The sequence below is a fragment of the Anas acuta genome, chromosome 1 (assembly GCF_963932015.1).
Source record: "Anas acuta chromosome 1, bAnaAcu1.1, whole genome shotgun sequence".
Lineage (NCBI taxonomy): Eukaryota > Metazoa > Chordata > Aves > Anseriformes > Anatidae > Anas > Anas acuta.
In genome coordinates this window covers 103,765,359-103,786,526 of record NC_088979.1, presented here as the reverse complement: position 1 = coordinate 103,786,526, position 21,168 = coordinate 103,765,359, and the positions used below count along the sequence as shown (strand labels likewise).

The window sequence follows — 21,168 nt, the reverse complement described above, 5'->3', positions numbered from 1 at the left end:
TTTTTCTGAGTATATCGGCACAACCAAATATTTGCTCTTGATTGTATGCACGTGCTCTGAGTAGGCATGGATCTAAAAGCAGACTTAATTGCTTTAGGTGGGCTGGCATCTAAACTCATCTTGCTTGGGAAAGTTAACTGCTCCTAGGTCAGAAAGAGCTTGGGGACTTCATCGACTTGCAAAAAAAACACTCCAGAAATAAGGGGGAAAGTGATTGTATTCAAGATGGGCCACATTCGGCGCTCTGAATCACTACATGAACCAACTGAATTTAACTTAAGTTTTTTTCTTATGTCTTTATGCCAAAAAAATAAAAATAAAATAATAATACAGATACATCAGAAGATTTTCAGTCTCAGTGCCAGATGTCCACGGAGGGGAAAAAAGGAAAGAGAAAAGAATAAGCCACAATTAACATCTCTGTATCACTTGAATACACAAGCATGACCACACTTAACAGATACGAAAAAAATAAATATATTTCTTCATAAATCATTCAAAAGTTCCAAGTGCGCATTGTTGGGGACTGACAATTTAATAAGCAAAGTAAAACAATTACTGATTCTTTCAGGAAAACAGCAGACTCAAGCATTTTAGACCCACAAAAAGCAGCGGTTTGTCTCTAATGGCACAATTTGAGGCCACCTACAGTCAGCTAATAATCCAAAACCCTGTTGTCAGCAAAGGATAACCTCCTTTTTCTGGTGATGAAAACAGTGTAGCTCGGTGTGAAAAGAGCAGTTTTCAACACCATTAGAGACAGCACAAGGAGGCCCTGATAGCATGGGGCTGTCTTGGTTCCCTCAGGCAGGGCCGTGGTACCCAGGCAGCTCAACCTCCTTAAGCAGCAGCGGGACACAGGTGTAGGAGGACGCCCCGCTGACAGCAGACTGTCAGCAACAACTCATTTCCCTAGTCTGCAACTGGACTGTTGCAGGGCCGTCCCACCTTCTTCAGTCCTGAAATGCTAGCATTAGAAAAACAGTTAAGAGCCTTGAAATAGCTGATCCCTGAAAGTCACTTGAAAATTTGATTTATAGCCAAAAGTCAAACAAAAAATGTCTCAAACCCAAAGAAAACTGGGCAGTTTTGCTATCATCCTCCACAGGATTCTTTTGATATATGACTAGCATTGCCATGTGCTTTCACAACCAGGGAGGATAAAACAGCAGAATCTCTAAAATTAACCAAGTAATAAAGACATTTATCACATTTTTTTTTTCCCTTTGAAAATACCTTCCTTTAAGCACAGCCATGGTATGGCTCAAGGAAAGACAAAGCACCATTAAATTTAAGTAGAAATGGAATGCCAGCTTTAGACTGCTAAACCGTTTAATTGGAAAATTTCAGTCAGTTACATTTCAAAGCTATGAAAACAGTAAAATAATCTGGTGTCAGGTGCATGTTGCTATTGAAGAAACTTTGGCTGTGGTTTCAGATCTCAGGTTGCATGTTCTATGACCCTTCTCTAAAATGCTTCTGACAATGAAATCTGATTTTGCTATTTTGAAGTCTTCTACTGTCTCACATGCAGTTCATGCATGACCTGCCACCAGATACAGTGGTTAAAAAAGTAGCTCCAAAGACTGCGGATATTGTAACAAGAGTCACACAGAGGCCACTGAAGAAGGGAGCAGTAAAAATTGACAGAATATAGAACACCTCTGAATTTTAAAATAACCAATCACTTCAACTTGATGACTCAAAGCATACCTAGAACAACCTTCTGAACTTCAAAATGAGAAGTCTGAATCTCCACAGGATTGCCATAAAGATTTCAAAATGTTTGTCTTTTTCACATAGGATTTCTCTACAGACAGCTTAAACCACACATACAAACAGAAATTATTCAGTTCAAGTTTATATATAGTCATACTCACCCAGCTTTCAACCTTCCACAAATCAGTCGTCTTCTCAAGTCCTAAATAACTACCAAAACTGAGTAACGTTCTGAAGCTTATATCAGCACATGTGCATTTATTAGTGACTTGAATGAACAACAAACCTGTTTTCATTTTTCATTTGAAACAATTCCGACTCTTGCTTACGACAGGTGAAGTACAGTGAACAAGTCTGTTCTACGTGGCCTATGCCAACATCTAAATAATTCAAGAATAGCATTTTCTGTAATTTATGAAAATATTGAAACCTATTGAAAATATTGAAGATTACATAGCAATAGCTATGAGAGTCTGCAGACTGCATTAGGAATATTTTTGTTTTCTTTTCTGTTTTTTCATTATTTAAACTACTATGCCTTCTTGTGAATACTTAAATCCACTCTTTACCAAATAAGTGATGCAAGTTTGTGCTGAAGCCCTACTTCAGTCATACACATTTTGCTGAAACTAGTGTCAAATAAAGAACTGTGGGGGGAAAATTGAATTCCAGGAAGAGGACAACATTTATAATTCTACTAAAACACACATTTATGTGAAGAAACAGAGCTACTCTTAGTTGATACTCTGAATTAAAAAAAAAAAAAAAAGTTTTTTTTTCCCCCAACATGACCAAGCAGCAAAAATCAACATACAAAACACTGTATTTCATGTACGATGAGCTTGTCTGCTATATGAATATAATGACTGCCTCTGGTAACTCTACTGCAAGCATATCATGCATACTGGGTGGTCTCTGTAAGAGCAGTGATGACTTCTCCTTTAAGACAATCAATAGAGAGTAAGACTGCTCTGGATGATATGAGAAATGGCCAACAATTTCACTTGCCATTCACATAATGAATGATGCCTGTATCAAGTTTATGATAAAGGAGCATGCATTGAGGTTTCCAGCAGTACAGAACATGAGTCGCCAAGAAGCTGTCTGTTTCTGTTGAGGTAACAGATGACTAAATAAAGAGAAACAGACAGTGCACCTTATATTAAATGATAGGTATTTTTCCACATTAGTTTCAGTATAACCAACTTTAGTCATAATTTAGAAATTAGATTATTCTTTAGAGGAAGATTAGCCTTTGTCCATGCTTGTGCCAATCATGATTATACACTGGTTAGAATCCTACTTCAGTATAAATCACATTCTGTATGGTCACTGCTACTGAATAAATGCACATAGAAATACCTTGACTAAGAGCTATAGCTAATGACAAAATGCCATACTTACCTGAATTCATCTCCCAAACTGCTGAACATACGCGAGTGCTGGATAAGAGTGTGAAAGCAACTTTAAAAGACTTACACAGTGCTAATCATACAAAACTTTACTCACATGCCACTTCCAGAGATGCGTTGCGACTCACAGCTTCTCCAAGATAGTTCCTTGCTACACAAACATAACTTCCTTCATCGGGCTTACTCCTGCGTCCATGCACAATTCGTAAGAAAAATAAAGATCCGCTAGGCAGCAGCATACGGTGGGAGCGAGGATCATCTTTGTCAGTTTCCACTCGCTCTCCATCTTTGTACCATTCGATAGTGGGAGTTGGCCGTCCTTCAGCTTTACAGTTCAAGGTCGTTGGTTCTCCTTTAGAAACTATCACATCTGAAGGATGCTCAACAATCCGAGGTGGAAAGTCCTCCTGGCGGAGACGAGATCCTAGAAAAAGAAAAGAGTGGGGGAAGAGTAATTTATTTGTACGTTTGGCTTCACAGAAAGTTCTCACAAGTTTTTCTTTCAAAGCCGCCAAAATTTTCACAAAAAAGAAAAAGACAACCTGTACGCAGATGACATCATCTGCTATTGTTTTTATCTGATGTCAGAGACTGTATCACAGACTTTCACAGCTAATAACCAGACTTTGTACTAGAAACACACACCTCTGACCAAGACATTAACAAATCCATACCACATGTAGACTGGACGTGTATGTAAGAGAATTTCTTACATATACCAGCATGACATCTTTTCCTTGTAACATAAATCTTTCTATTTACATTAGCTTATAGATCCCTGCACCCTTTCAAATGCCACTCATGGCCACTGCTCTCCCATCCTTTCATCTGTCAGACTTGGCATATGGACATCTCCAAAAGTCCTTTGGACCCATTGTTTAACTCTTTCCCCCCCCCTTCCAGCTCCCCCCGCGCCATTTAATAGCGTGCATTGTGCATGTATGGAAAGCAAAGGAAAAAAATCCCAATACAGAAGAAAAAAAAAGAACAATTAAATCCTGACAAGTATCCCTTCTTTTATTAATTTCTAGTGCAGTAGTTGGCAGTTTTAGCTGTTTAAAGTATCTGAAGTCATTCATAATCTCTACTTTTATTTGGAAATCTCTAATGTCAACTACATTTCAGAAATTTTCAGTGAATTGCATGTATGTACGCACACACACACAAATATAATACAGGCATACAACAGTAATTTAGTGGACTCTACAGTAGTAGCTTTGTGCCTTGCTCTGTATTTTGCTGTGCAGACACTTCAACACTACGTCTGTAGTTCCTTTACACTCAGTTGCCTTCCTACAGCCTGGGGCAGCAAAGAAGCACAACTGGATCATTGTCCTCCATCCTTTACCAACACACACTTACTCCCATCACTAACAACCTGGAATAGAGAGGAGAGGTGCTAAAGGAGGGGAGACCCCATAAAAGTACGGTATGAGAAAGCAATAAGCACTGAGTTTATCATCCTGGAGACAATCCAGTGCCAACCATCCATCACAGACTTTACCTCATAGTTCAGTTTCACAAAATCAGAGCATCCTGAACCTTCAATGAACTCTTGTGAAAAACAAAACAAAACAAAACAACCAGTATCACAACAGTATCCAAATTTTGCAACACCCTTTTTTACCCAAAGAAAGTTTATTATTTTTTCAAAATGGTTATGCTTCTCATTACAGCTATTTGCAAATTGCAGAGATGAATATATGCAAGAACAGCATCACCCAACAGAAACACAAGGTCCAGCACTCCTAACTTGAGCTTCAACTATTCAGATATAGTTCATTACTGCATATTTAATTAGAATATATTAGCTTAGCAAACAGCTTCTCTGCAACAAACTGATCACAGTGGTTCACGCCTCTAAATTGCTCCTCATAAAAACTGCCCTCCTAATTGCTAGCGCAAACCATCTTTTCTAGCATGGGTCATAAAAATCCTTTGAGTGGTGCTGCCATTCCAGCACAATTGGGCCGCACTTCTTAAATACAAGGTCTATATTAGCTTCTGCAGTTCAGTGAAACATTTGTCTCAATCTTCTGACCAGCAGTTTTGCTGAGTAGTAGAAACAAGATTTAATAACAGTATCTTAACTATATTCTAGGCATTATACATTTAAAAATATTGTCAACACCTCACTGATTCCAAAAGTTATGAGAAAAGGAATAAGGACCCACTCTACATACTGAATCCACCTTTGGACTTAGTCTTACTAACACTCTGGTCATTAAACTAAGGCTTGGCATAGAAATAAGGTGCTATGCCACTCCTCTACAAATGGACTCTCTCAGCAGCTACCAGATTCTACTACCAGTACAGTCAAGGTATCTGTAAATCCATACTGCTAGCATATACGCACAACAATTTATACCAAAACACAAACAGATATACTTAGAACACACTTGGAATAGTAAAAAAGTATTTCATTTGCCCCTTCTACTGTCAAAATTACATTTACAATCCAACAGGAGAATTTAAACTTAGGTATCTCTATGCTGTGACTGCATACACAACATTGAAAAAGACTGAAATCACCATTATAGATTATGAATTTCACAATACATAGGACAAAAAAGTAAAGTGCAAACACTGAGACACATATAATGTTCTCTACACATATCTACCAGCTTATTTCATTTCTTACTCTGAAGACAAAGCCACTCACCAGTTGCGTTAAGAAATTCCTAACATTACCAGTAAGAATTTCAGAGCGACCGAAGTCAGAGAAGACTGGCAGATCTCACTACATTTTTAGACAGTTAGCAAAAAGTAACCAAATTTGTAACAACAATGAAAAGTACAAATCCAAAATATGAAGTAGTTTTCTGATGCACAAATATTTGGTGACAATGCTCAGAAGTCCACGCAGCACATTCTACAGACAACTACAGACCTTATCCAATCCCGTGAAAAGGGCTTTCTTCCACTACAAATGAAACCTTTTGCCTTCTACAGACCAATTCAAAGCCTCACCTCAGGTCATAACACAACTAATGCTTCCTCTTCATTACTAATGTATAATCACAAAACTTATGGTTACTAACGTCTGTGCTCAAGGAAGGGCTGAGCTGCAGGCAGCAGAGATGGTGCCAATGAGCAAGAAGAGAGGCTTGGGCTATGTTTGGAGGGGGCTCATACTACGCATTCCTGGGATGTCTGGGTGTACCTTCTGCAATCAACTGCTTCAAGTCATTTCCTTCGGTGTGCACTTAAGAGAGGGGAAGGAAAACACAAGAAATCAACCATGGACTTCCTCCTTCAAATATAAACAGAGCACCAACAGCTATTCCAAAAAGATACCCCGATTTTAAAAGAGCAAACAAAACCAAAAACCTGACCCCATCACCTCTTTTCTGGCTGTCTACGTGCCTGAAAGTGACCGCGTCATATGGTGTTTTCCTTGTTAGGTTTCGATTCTTCCACTGTAGCTCCCCCCCCCCCCCCCCCCCCCCCCCCCAGATACAACCTAATTTAGAAGAAACAGGGATAATATCAATCCCATGAGCTAACTGACCAGAAGATATCTTCTTTCCTTTCACTGGAGAGTGAGAAGGAACCACAGCCTATCCAAGACAGCAAGGTGCCTCACTGAAGCAGGCAGTCTGTGCTGCATCCTGGGCTATCCATGCAGCTTCCTTCTCAATTTTTCCCTCAAGGATTTCCAATACACTTACGTCTCAGGGATGCATACAGCATGTGAATAACCCCTGAATTTAAGAGTCCCTAAGTAGCCATTACCATGATGGACTGTAACGATTTCAAATTAGTTGTTACATGCTGTTGGACAAAAACACACCTTTGGAAATGTCCTGCAATATCCATGACTAATTCAAAGCTGCACCTATGAAAGGGAAACATTGATACTTCTCTGAAAACACACTCACAGAATATTCTAATGCTTGTTGTGTGTTTGAGTTTGCATAGTTATTGCAGATGGATGGCTGCTTATTGCCCATTTCCAGAAGAGTAGCTTCATATAGGTCTTATCAACTAATTCACAGAGAAAGTTTTAGGCTCACACTTTTGCTTATTACTACACAGAATAATTAAAGCCACCTTTAAAAACAAAACAACAACAACAAGAAAAACACCACATAAGAAAAAAGCTAAAGTGCAAGCCTATTACAGTATTCTACCTTTGAAATTATTGTTTCATTGTTTATACTACAGCAATAAACAAAAAGGTGCTAAAATCACTGCAACAAATGAAAAGACATAAGCCACCTCTGTTCAACTTGCCTCTCTATACTCTTCTCTGGTGTATCTTGAAACCCTCATCTCATATTATACAAATTCTGTCAGGCAGAACCAAAATAAATAAAAATAAAAATCAGCAATCCTATTGCATTTCTAGCATCTGCCACAAAATCAGACACTCTTATATTAATGCCAATAAAAAATCGAGGACAAGAACAAGTGAAGTTATAAAAGAATTAGGTGTAGTAACATTCTGCCTTGATGCTATCATGAAACAAAAATCACAAAAAGCAAGGAAAAAGCCCACAGCATTCACACAACCTCAGTGTCACCTGCAACTCTGCTGGTCACACACCCCAGCAATGTGGGGGTGCTTGCGTTAATACATTCACCACACATTGAAAACCATCCCAATCTATCTTCTTTGAGCTCAGATTCTCATATAAAAAATTAACAATTTCAATGTCTCTGGATTTTAATATTAGTTCAATGTGGTAGCTTTCAAGGAAGAAGGAAACAAAACAAAACAAAACAAACATTCTGTCTTAATACTTTTGCTGAGACCCTGCTACAGCCAAAACCACCACACTATACCAGACAGCTCAAACTTCTCTCCCTCAGACGGTGTTTTTCTGTTTGATTTCTAAACGACGATGAGGCAAGGAAGGAAGCAGCATCTGCAAAGCAGCTTCTCATACCTATGAAACCTATTAGTAGAAATAATTCAGGCTTTCAGAAAACGTGGATTTGGAGATGTGTGAAGTGATGTATGCTGCCATAGTACATCAGATGCTCCTGCAGCTAGGAAATGTAACATGGCCAAGGCTCTCATGCAGTATTTCCTCAGTAACTTAAGGGAATTTCACAGTCCTCAGCGAGCAAATGAGAACTACTACAGTAGCAGGAGATAACTTATGGAACAGTATTAATGCGTGGCTTTATCTCATGTGAGTTTTTCACCTTTACAGATTAAAACGTTTTCGCTTCCCCCCCCAGGTAACAGTAAACTGTTACTTTGCTGTTTAATTGTTGGCTATTGTTCACCCTCACCCCATTTAACATTGTTCAACTTTCAGCTACAAGTCAGCACTGAATTAAAAGAAACAGTTATAAAGCTAACTCTATTAAAAAAAAAAAAAAATCATCTTCAAAGCCATTCAGCCAATAGAAACACTTATTTCAGTAAAAAAGCTCTATACAAGGTTTTCAGTCATCGACAGGAGTAAGTAAAGAGTAAAATTTTGAATTGTCTAAGTCTAGCTTTCATGTTATATCATTTTTGGCTTTACTGGTAGATGCCAATACTTATATTTAAATGCAGACCTTTTCCATATTTCCTAAAGAATATATCTGAAATTCATAACATAATAAAATATAAGTTATTGCACAGTTAACAAAGGAAAACTAAAGTGTGGCTCATGAACTCTTGAATTAAATTTTTCAAGAAGTGGTAATGCTGTTCTTTGTTGCATTTACTTATTAATAAAGTCATCTTCATTTAAAAGTGAACATCAAGTTATCAGCTTGTATTGTCTACGATACTGCAAGACAATGCTTTGTCACTAACAAGCACAGTTTTCATTTTCAGATATCAAAGCCTGTTGGCAACTTCTGACCTGCTAAATGTTAGCTAATGGGAAATGCTGTAGTTCTTGTAATAATAATTGCTGACTTTATAGATCTGTAATCAACTATCACTTCACAGGTAATGAGCATGTTTGCATTCAGATCTACCTTTATGTGAATCACTTCTTCATCAGTCATGGTTAATGTCTACAGAGGTCAGGACACTGAATATACGAAACCCAGCTGGAGCTGCGTGAGAAGAAGCTGCTGGAGGAAACACTGCCACAAAAATGCAAAAACGAAGCTCTAGTTACTAGATATACAGACACAGCACTTCCGTTGAAATGTATTTGCCACCTGATCTCCTTTTCTGTCCTATGACTTTGTATACTTTGCACGCTTACTTCCTAATCAAACTAGTGAAAAGAAAGTAAAAAGTGAGCAAATACTACAAAAATATAAAAAAATAATTCTGGAATGCACATTATACTATGGCCATCTGAAGACATTTTATCTCATTTCAGATGTGATGGACAACATGGTGTTTATGACACCAAGCAGTGGTGAAGTCAATACAACAGAAGGAAGGGATGACATCCAAAGGCTTCTAGACAAGCTTGAGAAGTGGGCCCATGTGAACCGAATGAGGTTGAGCAAATCCAAGTCCAGGTGCCACACCTGGATCAGGGCAACCCCAGACACGAGTACAGACTGGGAGAGGAACTCATTGAGAGCAGCCCTGCAGGCTTGGGGGTTCTGGTGGATGAAAGGCTCAACACGAGCCAGCAGTGTTTGCTTGCAGCCCAGAAGGACAACTGCATCCTGGACTGCATCAACAGAGGTGTGACCAGCAGGTTGAAGGAGGTCGTTGTCTACCTCTGTTCTGCCCTCATGAGGCCCAACTTGGAGTGCTGTCTCCAGGTCTGGGGCCCCCAGCGCTAGAAAGATGTGGACCTGTTAGAGCAGGTCCAGAGGAGAGCCACAAAAATGATCAGAGGGCTGGAGCATCTCTCCAATGAAGACAGGCTGAGAGAGCTGGGGTTGTTCAGCCTGAATAAGAGAAGGCTCCGGGGAGACCTCATTGCAGTCTTTCAGTACTTAAAGAGGTCTTACAAAAAAGATGGAGAAGGACTCTTGACTCGGGTAGATAATGATAGGACAAGGGAGAATGGTCTTAAACTAAAAGAGGGGAAATAAAAAATCAAAAAAATCAAAGTAATTGATTTGCTATAGAGACACAGCAGTAAGTAGAAAAGAAAACAGTCAATATTCCACCCTCTTCACCACACCTTCACAAAAGGTAATGGGATGAATGGGTACTATACACATATCTTCACAGAAAAAGGCATTTGGCATCTTCTAGTTCTCCCATGCCACCATCACTCAAATGTCAAGGAAAACCCTTTTCATTTACAACATTTCATGCCCTTCCAGTTTTAATTTATTAGCTTCATATCAAGACCAAAAGCTGATTTCACCTATTAACCCTCCTCTCTACATAAGCAGCTAATAAGCAAGTGGTCTGTCATACGGGAAAAGCAACAGCACAGACCAAGTTCATAGTGATTTAATTCATTCCTAAAGTAAGTCAGCAAAACATTCATGGCTACTGAGCTAATCAGAAGTAATAGAAAGGCACAGAATACATGTCAGAAAGGCTAGGGATTTTATCATAACTGATGAGCAATTACATATACATCTTACACGTTAATGCTGTGATATGGTATTTCACAATACACATCTCAGAATTCCCTTCAGGAGTCTCTTCAGTACTTTCTCTCTTTCCCTCCCTCCCTCTCTCCCCATTTCTGACTTTATCTCCTCCTGTCACCACTTTCCACTAGTGATTCTGCCACTTCACATACCATCAATTTGCATCTCTACACCTCTTTTCCAGCTTTCTACTACCTGAGTGCCTACACACAGAAAAGCCCTTTCTAAATTCATCTCTAAGGCTACTGCTCCTTTATAGTCTTTCTGAAGACTCACGTTTTCATTTCTTTAAAATTCTAAAGACATAGCTTTAATGTATTTTGATAAAAAAGGAAGATGGGACTAGATTTTCAATAGTAAGACTACCAGCCACTTAAAAGTACTCATACCAGAAGACACTGTCCTTACTATAGAGTACTTATCTAGTATTCTGTCCCCCTACTGTTTTTACTTTGCTGCTAACGTACTAGGATATAACTCCAAAATACAGAGGTAACAATTTTCTATTGTGCAAATACTGACAGGCACACACACACACACACACACACACACACACACGTATATATAAAGAAGAAATGTGCTATGCAGAGCTTAAAAATATATATTGCATTGTGTACTACATTTAAAACATTTTCAGTTTGATATTTCTGAAAGGCCATTTTTAAAAAGGGCCTTTATCTATATCTAGTCCGAGAAGAATTAACATCTCAAAGACAACTGAACTTGAAACTTCATAATGTAGAGCTTATTATAAAACAGTAGTGGAATACAGAAACATCTACCAATAAGGTCATACTGCCATTTGAAAGTTTATGCCAGCTACGAGTGAAAGCAAACTGCTGCCTCTGAGAGATTACTAGCTTGTTCTGTACCTTTGATAGTAATTTGAATGCACTTTGAATAGTATTTTGAATGCACACTGGCAGGAGCCAATGAGGAACTCTTCCTCAGAGAGTGCAAACAGCCTGGTTAGCAGAAAAAGAAACACCAAAACTAATAGAAAAAAAATAACCTACAACAAATTAGTAGACACAGGAAGGAGAGGGCCTGAATATATTTGATCTTACTGAGAAGACAGCTCCAAAACTGTATTTTAATGTCAAATAACCTTCTTTTATCCTAATGTCTTGGGTATTTCCCATGCAGCAAACAAAAAGAAAAAAAAAAGTAAACAAACAAGAAAACCCCATACAACTGAAATTAAGTTATTAAAATCACAATTAAATGACTGATGTGCTTTATGGACATGATGGATAGCTACAATAGCATCTGCAGACCATTTTCTGGCTATGCAGGATCTGTCACATGGCCAGGCTTGAGTTCCTTTTTCCTTATGGAAACTAACACTTTCATATGAGATAACATTAAGTTTGAAAAAAGACACCCCTGCAGCTACTTAGTTAAATCTACTGAAAGCCAGTCACAGTTACTGTTCATTTTCTTGCTTCTTCATATGCCTTATTCCACTTAGGAAGTGCTTATCAGACACATTTATTATACATATCTGTTAGATATAATGAATAAGTGTGTTGCTTTCACTACCCTTTTAACCACAGAATTGACTGAAAGCGAGCAGAGATCTCAAATAGAGATCCAGTCAGTCACATCCTAGTTTGAACAAAAGATAATGTACAAAAAATTCAAGATAATGAGAAAACTCAACTGGAGTACAGGCTGATGCACCAGAATCAGGCTGATTATCCCAGACACATTCCTCCAGGCAAAGTGACAGGGTAAAGATTACATTTTGAAGATTTATACTTTACAATCTCTCCCTCTCCCCTGAGATTTGGCAGATGGGAGCAGACTCCAATGATATGACGGCTTCCAAGGTAAGGTTGTTGTTCAAAGCCATGCCAGCTATGACAAGGTCCTCTGAAAGCTTTTTCTAGAGCAAAATTAATCCATTAACCAACACACCCTAACTTCCTCAGGACATGTATCTGCAGATAAGCCACCTTTCCTGTAGCGCATGTCTGCCAAGAAGGGAGAGCAGACACCACAGAAATGACAGATCAATAAAACCGTCATTAAAAATATTTGAGCAAATCTTATTGCAAGGTTGATCCTATTAAGTTTCTGTTGTATAAAACTGTGACTTTGCTAAGAGAGGTGTAATCAATTTTAATCATAAGGAAATACTGCAAACATGAAATTGACTCTCCATTTTGTTTGTTTAAACATGGACATTAATCCAGTACACAACATAATCACCCTATTCCTTATATGAAATTATTTTAAGGAATACGTTCCAAAATCACTATGCAGACTCAATGGAAATTTATTCCAATTCACATCTTTCCAAAATTTTTCTTACACACCAAGATACAAGTTTCACACTTCAACTGCAGGGAGAATTCAGTTGCATTACGGATGGGAAACCAGAACAGCCAGCACAGAGCAGAACAGTTCTGTGCAGTTTTCAGTTGTGCAAATTGGATCTTGATTAAGAGTCTTCCTAGTGGGTCATCTTTATATAATTTGAAATAAGAAGAGCTACCTCCCTTCCTTTTCAAAATGCTCTTTTTTTTTTTTTTCAGAACTGTATTAGCACTGTCCAGATTGCGAATAGATCAGCTACATTCTTTCAACTTAAATCTCGATGCTTGTGCTCTTTGTTTTGTAATATTTTCACATGGTCTTACTATTCCCCCAAAGTCATTGTATTCTACTGCTCCACTGTTAGGTGTGCGAGATTCTCACAAGCATTTATAAGAGGAGTGAATATTATCACAATATCCCTGAAAAGTAGTGTACAGACTCAGGCAAATGAATCACTTTTTCCCAAGTGAAAAGGGATGTTATGAATACAAGTCACTGCTTCAATGAGAAAAGTATATTGATTTGGTTGTGGCAAAGCAGTCTGGTTTGGAGTTCAGTTAAGAAGTAAAAAGATCTACTGTAGGCATGGTCCCTGGAGGCAGCCAACAGACAACTATTTATTTAACTAAAAAAAAAACCACCACCACCACCACACCCTATGTATAGTAGTTTGTTCTTTTATTTTCTTTTCCCCCAAAAACCTCTGGCTTTTGAAATTAAAATAGCTGTTCCACTCCAAGTGTGGGTTTCCATAAATGTTCAGTGGCTCTGAACAATGAGATGATAAAAATCACGCCAAGAATGAAAAAAAAAAAAAGAAAAAGAAAGAAGATAAACTTTTCCAGTTATGAAAAGCAAAGCAAAGGAAAAGGTTTGTGTATGTATGGTATATATGTATTTACACACAGCATATATACACAAAGGCATGCCATGTGTATGTGTATGAAATGTATGCACACAAACACACACATACCAGACAACCTCCAGAGGTCCCTTCCAGTACAAATTACTTTGTGATATATACACACCATGTAACAAAAGCATCAAACAGATACAAAGAGGTTTTTTCCACACTCTTTTCATCCAGGAGAGCTCAAGCACAACAGCTCTTCCTTCGGAAACCTTCCAGAACCACTCTGGAATTAAGCAAAACTAAGCATGAGTGTACGCCCAACACCACCAAACAGCTTTTAGGTCTTTCCCAGGTCAAGAACAAACCTATAGACATTGTTTACAGACCTACAGTAACTTCCTTACTATACAGCCAGCACATTATCAACATAGCACTGGGGAACTAACAATGGCTTCTTATTAGGCAGTCAAAGTGAAGCTTTTAATACTCCTACATACCATTGCTTAAAAAACAGAAACAAAAACACACAGCCACAATGGTTAATTAAGTGCGAGTAAATTTTATGCTTTTACACATAAGGACTGATAACCACAGGTTCTCCATAGTTTGACTTTCTATTCGCAGATCATAATGACCATCCAAGACATCATTTAAATATTACTTAAAACCTTTAAAAATGAGTAAACATGAAAATATATTTAAACTGAAAAATATAGCTATATAATAACTTTCAAATGACAATGTGGTCCAGATCCCTTCAAGAATCATGTGTCAAATAGCTATCAGAGTAGGATACAATTGCTGCAAAGTAAGACTGAAATCAGAGTGACTTTGCAAATAAAGTGTTATAAAACTTTGATTTTTGCAAAGAAGATGGTTCTCCATTTAAATACTTGGAACATGTCTTCAGAAAGTCTCTTCAAAAAATTTAAAATGACCTGGTCTTTAGCTTGCACATAAATATTTTGAAAAATAAGCCAAAATTTCTCAATGTTTCACCATTATAAACAATGATGAAGTTTCTTGCTTGTAGTTTAGTTCTGATCAATAACTGATCTCTCCACAACACAACAAGTAACAAGTTTTGACCATATTTTCAGGTAGGCTTCACAGTTCTGCCACCCTAACCTTCACAGAAGACAGTACATACAGCTACTTAAAGCAAGGAAACTTACTTTTTTGATCTCTTCCTTTATCCTCATGCTCATAAAAACCTCCCTGGGGTCACTAACACACTCCCCCTATCCTGCAACTTGAAAGTCTGCAATATTTCACAGCTAGGCAAAAGCCCCGCAGTCAAACAAGGACAGATAAATCTCAAGGGGGTTAAAATGATACAAGTTTTGTGATTGGAAAGCAATAGTTTGGTCCCCTCACATTTCAACAAAGCTATCCTCACATACTGCAACTTAGAAAAATCCTACTGAAGTTAGCAGATGTAAACAATTACACATTTTGAATACCGTGAAAATAATGTCCATGGCTCCAAGTATTACAAAAAAATAAGAACATTAGACAACTGTTATGGAAATCAATGTAATTTCACCCATCTGAAATGGACTTCATAATATTTTGAAGAACGTGGGGGATTCCTACTGTGAGCATGTCAGGCACTTGACCTTGGTGTTCTAAATTGTTCCCTACTGCCACTGAGTTCACTGCTGACGTTGGCAGCAAAGGCTCCCCACCCTGTTCCACTGAATGGCACCAGTTACGGATGGCCAGGGAATTGCCACTAGACAATACCAATACCTTATGTAAGACTTGAGCCAAACATCCAAAAAGAAAAAAATACATGCATTTGTAAAGTTCTAAAAAACTATCAGCCAATTAATATTAATTCACCAGCAAATCTCAAAATAAAATTGAAAGTAACATGACTGCTACCAAAAGTCCTTTCATATAGAAACCTACAGGTTACACTTTGGACATCTGTCTAACAGTTTCTCTCTGCAAGCGTCACCTAGATATAAAAGTTTCTCCAAAAATCCAAGGATGAAAACAGGTCAAGCTCTTACAAAGACAGCTGCTAATTCTACTGTTGTTTTTTTTTTTTTTTTTTTTTTTTTTTTAAACCCCATCTTGAGTAAGAACTCCTTCACACGCTTTGGAGTAATGACTTTCTGAATCAGCATAAACTTCCTCACAACTGTCTCTCTGCTATATACGTCAATATACAAGAACCAGGTGAATAAGTACAGGCAATACAAGATTTAAAGGGCATTTGAAAATGCCTCTTGCTAGCTTGTTTTTTAAGGACTCAGATACACGTAGTTCCCCATGCTCACAAGCAACTTTTAGAGAAAGTTCAATCACTTGCTATTTCTGTGTAAGTCATGTTGATAAAATTCCTGACACCCTAAACACACAAAAAAAGATCACCATGATTTTTATTCCAGTGCTTTGTGACTTGTATTTGTCCCTTCATATATTTAGCAGGGGAGTTTTTAGAAGATGTTTTTAAATAAATATTTTACTGCATCTTTTTGTGTACTGCATAGTTTGATCACCAAAATTCTACAAGCTTTTAACAGTTATCACACCCGTACCCGAAGAAAAAAACATTAAAAAAACATTCTAAGCAAGGAAATTCTCATCAGTAATAATTACTGAACTTAAGGCAGCATTTAAATTTGTCTGCAAATATCTTGTTAACTCTAGTTTTTCTCTTTTTTCTTTCATACAGTACAATTCAGCTCACCTGAGAGCACTCAACCTCATACACTGTCTTTAATTAAAATATTTTAAAATATTTTTTGTTTTGCTTCCATCCCACCCACCCCAACATCCAATTTCACAAAAGCATTTCTTTCCTTGTGCTCTTTACTTTCTTTTTGCTCTCTATGCACGTTTCACACATGCTTCACTGTATGCACTTAATTTGTAACCTTTTACCTTGCAACCTGTAGCTAATAAGATAGTATGTTTCTTTATCCAAGACTTAAATGAGCTCTTCCAATCTATTTAAAAAGAAGAATCTTTTTTTCGTTTCCTCTTCCCATTGAAAAGCCATCCAGTTATCCGTTCCATTAGATCACAAATTGTAAGTCTGCAGCTTTCACAGCCAGAACTTGACTTAATGCTTTTGGACCTGGTGACTGAGCACAGACACTCCCAGTAACTGTGCCAATTCTTGAATCCTTTTTAAGTAGCCAATACCGATTTTTCTCTTACCTCTGCTGTTTCTCTTATTTACATTCACAGCCGGCACACAGCAGAAATGTCTCTCTTCAGACTGAAAGCACCGGTTCAATGGCTTTCTTAGACCAAATTCTGACCTGGCCATGGACAAGTAATCCTACTGTTGCTAATGGCAGTCCCAACTAGGGAACTGTTGGCTTTTAAGTGTGCTCCTCTAAGAAAAAACAAAACAAAACAAAAAAACTATTTATGGAAAAATGGAAAGACAAGTTCCAGGGTGACATGAAGAGGCTAGCATGAAGACCTGCATTTTCCAATGTTTGTTTGCACTGTAAGCAAGTGGCTGAATACAACCTTACTGCATCATATTTATGCGTACTTTGGGGAAGGAAGAGAGAAAAGTAAGTACTCTTCTCTTTTGTATTTTTACTAAACATACTTGAATTTAATTATCCCACTTTAATTTCCAGAAGACTGTGACTTAAAAAAAAAAAAAAAAAAGGTAATACCTTCACAATCTTGGTATATTTTACATATTCTACAGGTTTCTTTCCTCTTGTAATTCTCCTCCATCTAATGAAAAAAATCATTCATGCTGTCATGTCACCTTTCATAGTTTAAGTATATATACCTTCTATAATACAGCTTAAGTAAGAGAAACACACTTAAAAGCCAGCAGTTCTCTCACCAGCCAGTTCTGCAGACCTGAAGACATGCCTCTTGTCAGATGTTTTGGGTATAGCACTTCATCCACACAACTTTTTCTACCAGAGTTTTTACATACACAAACATGCTTGCAAGTCTTTTTTTCTCCTCCCTCTCTCTCCTCTCAAAGAAGATCTGCCTCTCACCATTAATGTCATATCTACATCTTGATCATAAAACAAAATGCTACATAAAATAGAATATATACAATACCTTATTAAAGCCATGAGAAGGAAGCTTATTACTAGAAGCTAGGGATTGATGTGCTGTAGGCATGAAGACAGGACTTCAAATAACTATGCTGCTGGATTTATGAAGAGAAGTTTATTGCAAAACAAAGCTTAATAAATTTCATTTATGCCAAAAGCAGCAGTAAGCTTGAGGAGAGTGACACAGGTCTAGCATAAGAGTCAACTGTAACTAGCTCAGCTAAAGAGAGATTTCCATTTCTTGGCACAACAGCAAATCCTCAAGCAGAGAGGGGCTAGGGGTGAGATTTTTTCCTCTGTAAGTAACTTAATGAATGAAGTACTAATTAACATTATGGCATTGATAAATGGAGAGAGAGATTAGGGATGTACTCGATATTCAGGCCTTCCCAGATGGACCGTCAAAGCCACATTAATTCCTATCTCATTGGAGCATCTGCTTCTCCCATAATCCACTGCCCCTTGGTACAAACAACACAAACTGTTGTGACTCAATTCGATTTATATCAATCTAATTTCTTTTAATCCAATTTGTATTCCAATCTACTACCTTCTAATCACTTAAATCTTCAGCCTCCATCTGGTAAATTTTCTCTCAAAATTAACCGAGCAGATGCCTCTGCAATTGTCTTCCACAGTCAGGCTAATCATGCCCTCGCAGTGGCCTACAGAGCACACTGAATAGGTACGTGACTTACAGCATTGCCCTTCTTATTACAAACATGGCGATGCAGGAAGGCCATTTTGTCTGTCATTAATTGGTTAATTTGCATAACACTGCCCGGGAAAGATGCCTAGGAGACAAAAGCCAAGAGTAAAAAGCTTCAGGAAGGCAGTATGACATGCTCATCATTTGTCACATGGCCATTACACTTTGAACCATCTATTGTTTGAGGTAGCAAATACGGAACTGGATTGCAGCAAAACACATAACATCTACATGCAACATCAGACTGCAGAGGTTTCTGCATTACTGCCACTGAACTTGATGAAAGCAAAGGGACTGTCTAAATAAGCCTCCAAGAAAAATGCACGATATTGAGAAAATGTGAAAGAACGTTTTGCCAGACCCTAAAACTTCAAGCCTTTTCTCCCTCTCTCAAGTGAGTCAGCTTCTACACAGACACAACTAAATGCACAAACAGAGCAAGACTTTGTGACTAACAGAAGTTATAGTCCTTCTGGTTTCCCCCAAACTCTTGCCACAGTAAGGGCCTCAGGCTACAGAAGTAGCTGGGATGAGAAAAGGAATTAAGAATGAAGGCAACCTTCTGAGGCAAGGACCTGAAGTAAGAGGCAGAAGGAATAGCACCTCTCCTTTTAACATCAGTTGCCTTATTAAGAATACAAAGTTGATCTTTCCCCTTGATCAAGGCTAGGACATCTCCAGAAAGCTGAAGGTAGGATTATTATAGAAGTGCATATCATTATTCATATGTTCATGTGATCACAGACTGCTATAGTTAACGTGTTTTCAAACTTCAAAATCCTGTGAGGACAGAAGAATAAGAACTGAATTTTTCTGAAGCCACATTATGTGAAAAAAATGATTTTTTTTTTTTTTAAATGAAAGAAAACCAAAACAAAACAGGCTGGGCCACAAGAGGAGTAATGTCTCTATCTCACATAAGCAGGAAAAAGGGGAGAAAAGAAGACTTCCATAAGGCACTTACTCAGTGCCTTGCACCATGAGCTACATTCCTGCTGGTCCACAAGCACTTATGTAAATTCAACCATTAAACAAGTCTACAGATACAGAGAGGGAGGCACGAGTGCCCTTTTGCTATTAGAGCTTCTATATAAAATACGTAGGTCCACATTTGTCAGAAGAACATAAATCAGGCAACTGGGAAAGGTTCAGCTTCCAATCTTCATCTTAAAGAAATACCCGTGTCATCCAGATTTCCAGTCACTGGGAGATAGGCTTACCAGGATGATTTGTCTTAAGTTTGCTTCTTTTTCCTTCTGTCTTCTCAACCTTTCATATCTCCCCCAATTAGGAGGTTTGGTTTTTCAGCTAATAGGTACCTAGTAAATTTCTCATGACCTGAGGGCAGCAAACAGCATAAATGCAATGGATTCAGGCCAGAGGATGCCAGAGAAGGAAAGGAAGGGTGTGCTTGGCTAAGGAGGGGGTGGAGTGGGCAGCCTTCCTTCCCCTCCCACAAGCTGTCAAGTCCTTCTGTGCACACCCCCTCCCTCAGCCCTGCTAAAAACCTTCCTCTGTGTGCCTGCCATGACAGGTGGTCAGATTTTCACTTAGAAAATCTGGCCACCCTATGTTTGCAACACCTCCCCGCTTAGTATCATCTGTGAATTTAATTAGCATGCAGTTTACCCACTCGTTCAGATTATTAACGAAGATGTTAAACAAGACACAATCCAAATAAAAAGATCCCTGTGGCAAACCAACTGATGCCTTTCTTTAAATCAGTTTATTACTATCTATTGTAACCCTTTATTTACAGCCTTCAGCCAATTGTTCATCTACATGGCAGCATGGATACCCAAGCAAATTCAGTTTTTCCCTGCTAAGAGACTGAAAAACATTGTATTCTGTAGAATTATAGAACAGAATTATACTGACCTGTGCCTATATCCAGGAAGAGTCCTAGTTCTCACCTCCTGCACGTTTTATGACGCTAGATTATCTAACCTCCTGCTTCTGCTGTTTAACCTGCCTCTCCTTAGCAATACACACAGCATGAATGCCAAATAGTCAGGGACGTTGTATGTAATAGTCAGCACGTTGTCTGTAAGCATTTCCAGTGCCACAACCTAGAACCCGTCTGTAGAAATTTGGCAGAGGGTGACAGAATCATTAGAAAGATCAGGATAGATTTAATGCGTTCTATGCAAGAAGATGTAGGAAAAAAATCCTATTTTTATTAATTAAAACCAGTGCAAGAGCACTACTCTGAGTCAGTAGCTTCAATAAAGCCATTACAGTTTAATTAATCAAATAAGCAAAACTACAATGCAATGATTGTACATTGATATTTAGTTTTGGAAGTTAAATAAATTTAATGAGTTTCATCAGTAAACCATATCACATTTGGGGGAAAGACAAACATGAATGTCATGAGAGAACCTCCCACACAGAGCATGAGAAAACTTTACAGAGATATGGCTGAATATACACACAGATAGATAGGTATAAAAATACAGACACACACACCTTTATTTATAAAAACAAATCAAATTTGTACTTAAAAACATTAAGCAGAATCATCTGTTCTTTGCAAAAATACCTTAATACTAGAAACAAGCCAACATTTGAACATGTTCAAAGCCAAATGCAAGTCCTACTTTGGACCTCTCTAAAACAGGAGAT

At 38.1% G+C, this 21,168-nt stretch overlaps 1 protein-coding gene across 25 annotated transcripts in view; it reads right to left on the bottom strand.

Annotated features, from left to right (window-relative positions):
• The window catches only part of ROBO2 (roundabout guidance receptor 2), a 625,847-nt gene that overhangs the window by 410,836 nt on the left and 193,843 nt on the right, over positions 1–21,168 (bottom strand). For 24 of the 25 annotated variants that reach the window (XM_068691004.1, XM_068690931.1, XM_068690919.1 and 21 more), the window contains exon 2: positions 3,229–3,555. In XM_068691004.1, coding sequence (XP_068547105.1) covers positions 3,229–3,370 — 142 coding nt within the window. In that variant the 5' untranslated portion in view covers positions 3,371–3,555. Of the gene's footprint in view, positions 1–3,228; positions 3,556–19,763; positions 20,015–21,168 lie in introns of those variants that run through there. The other variant, XM_068690993.1, reaches the window with a different exon arrangement.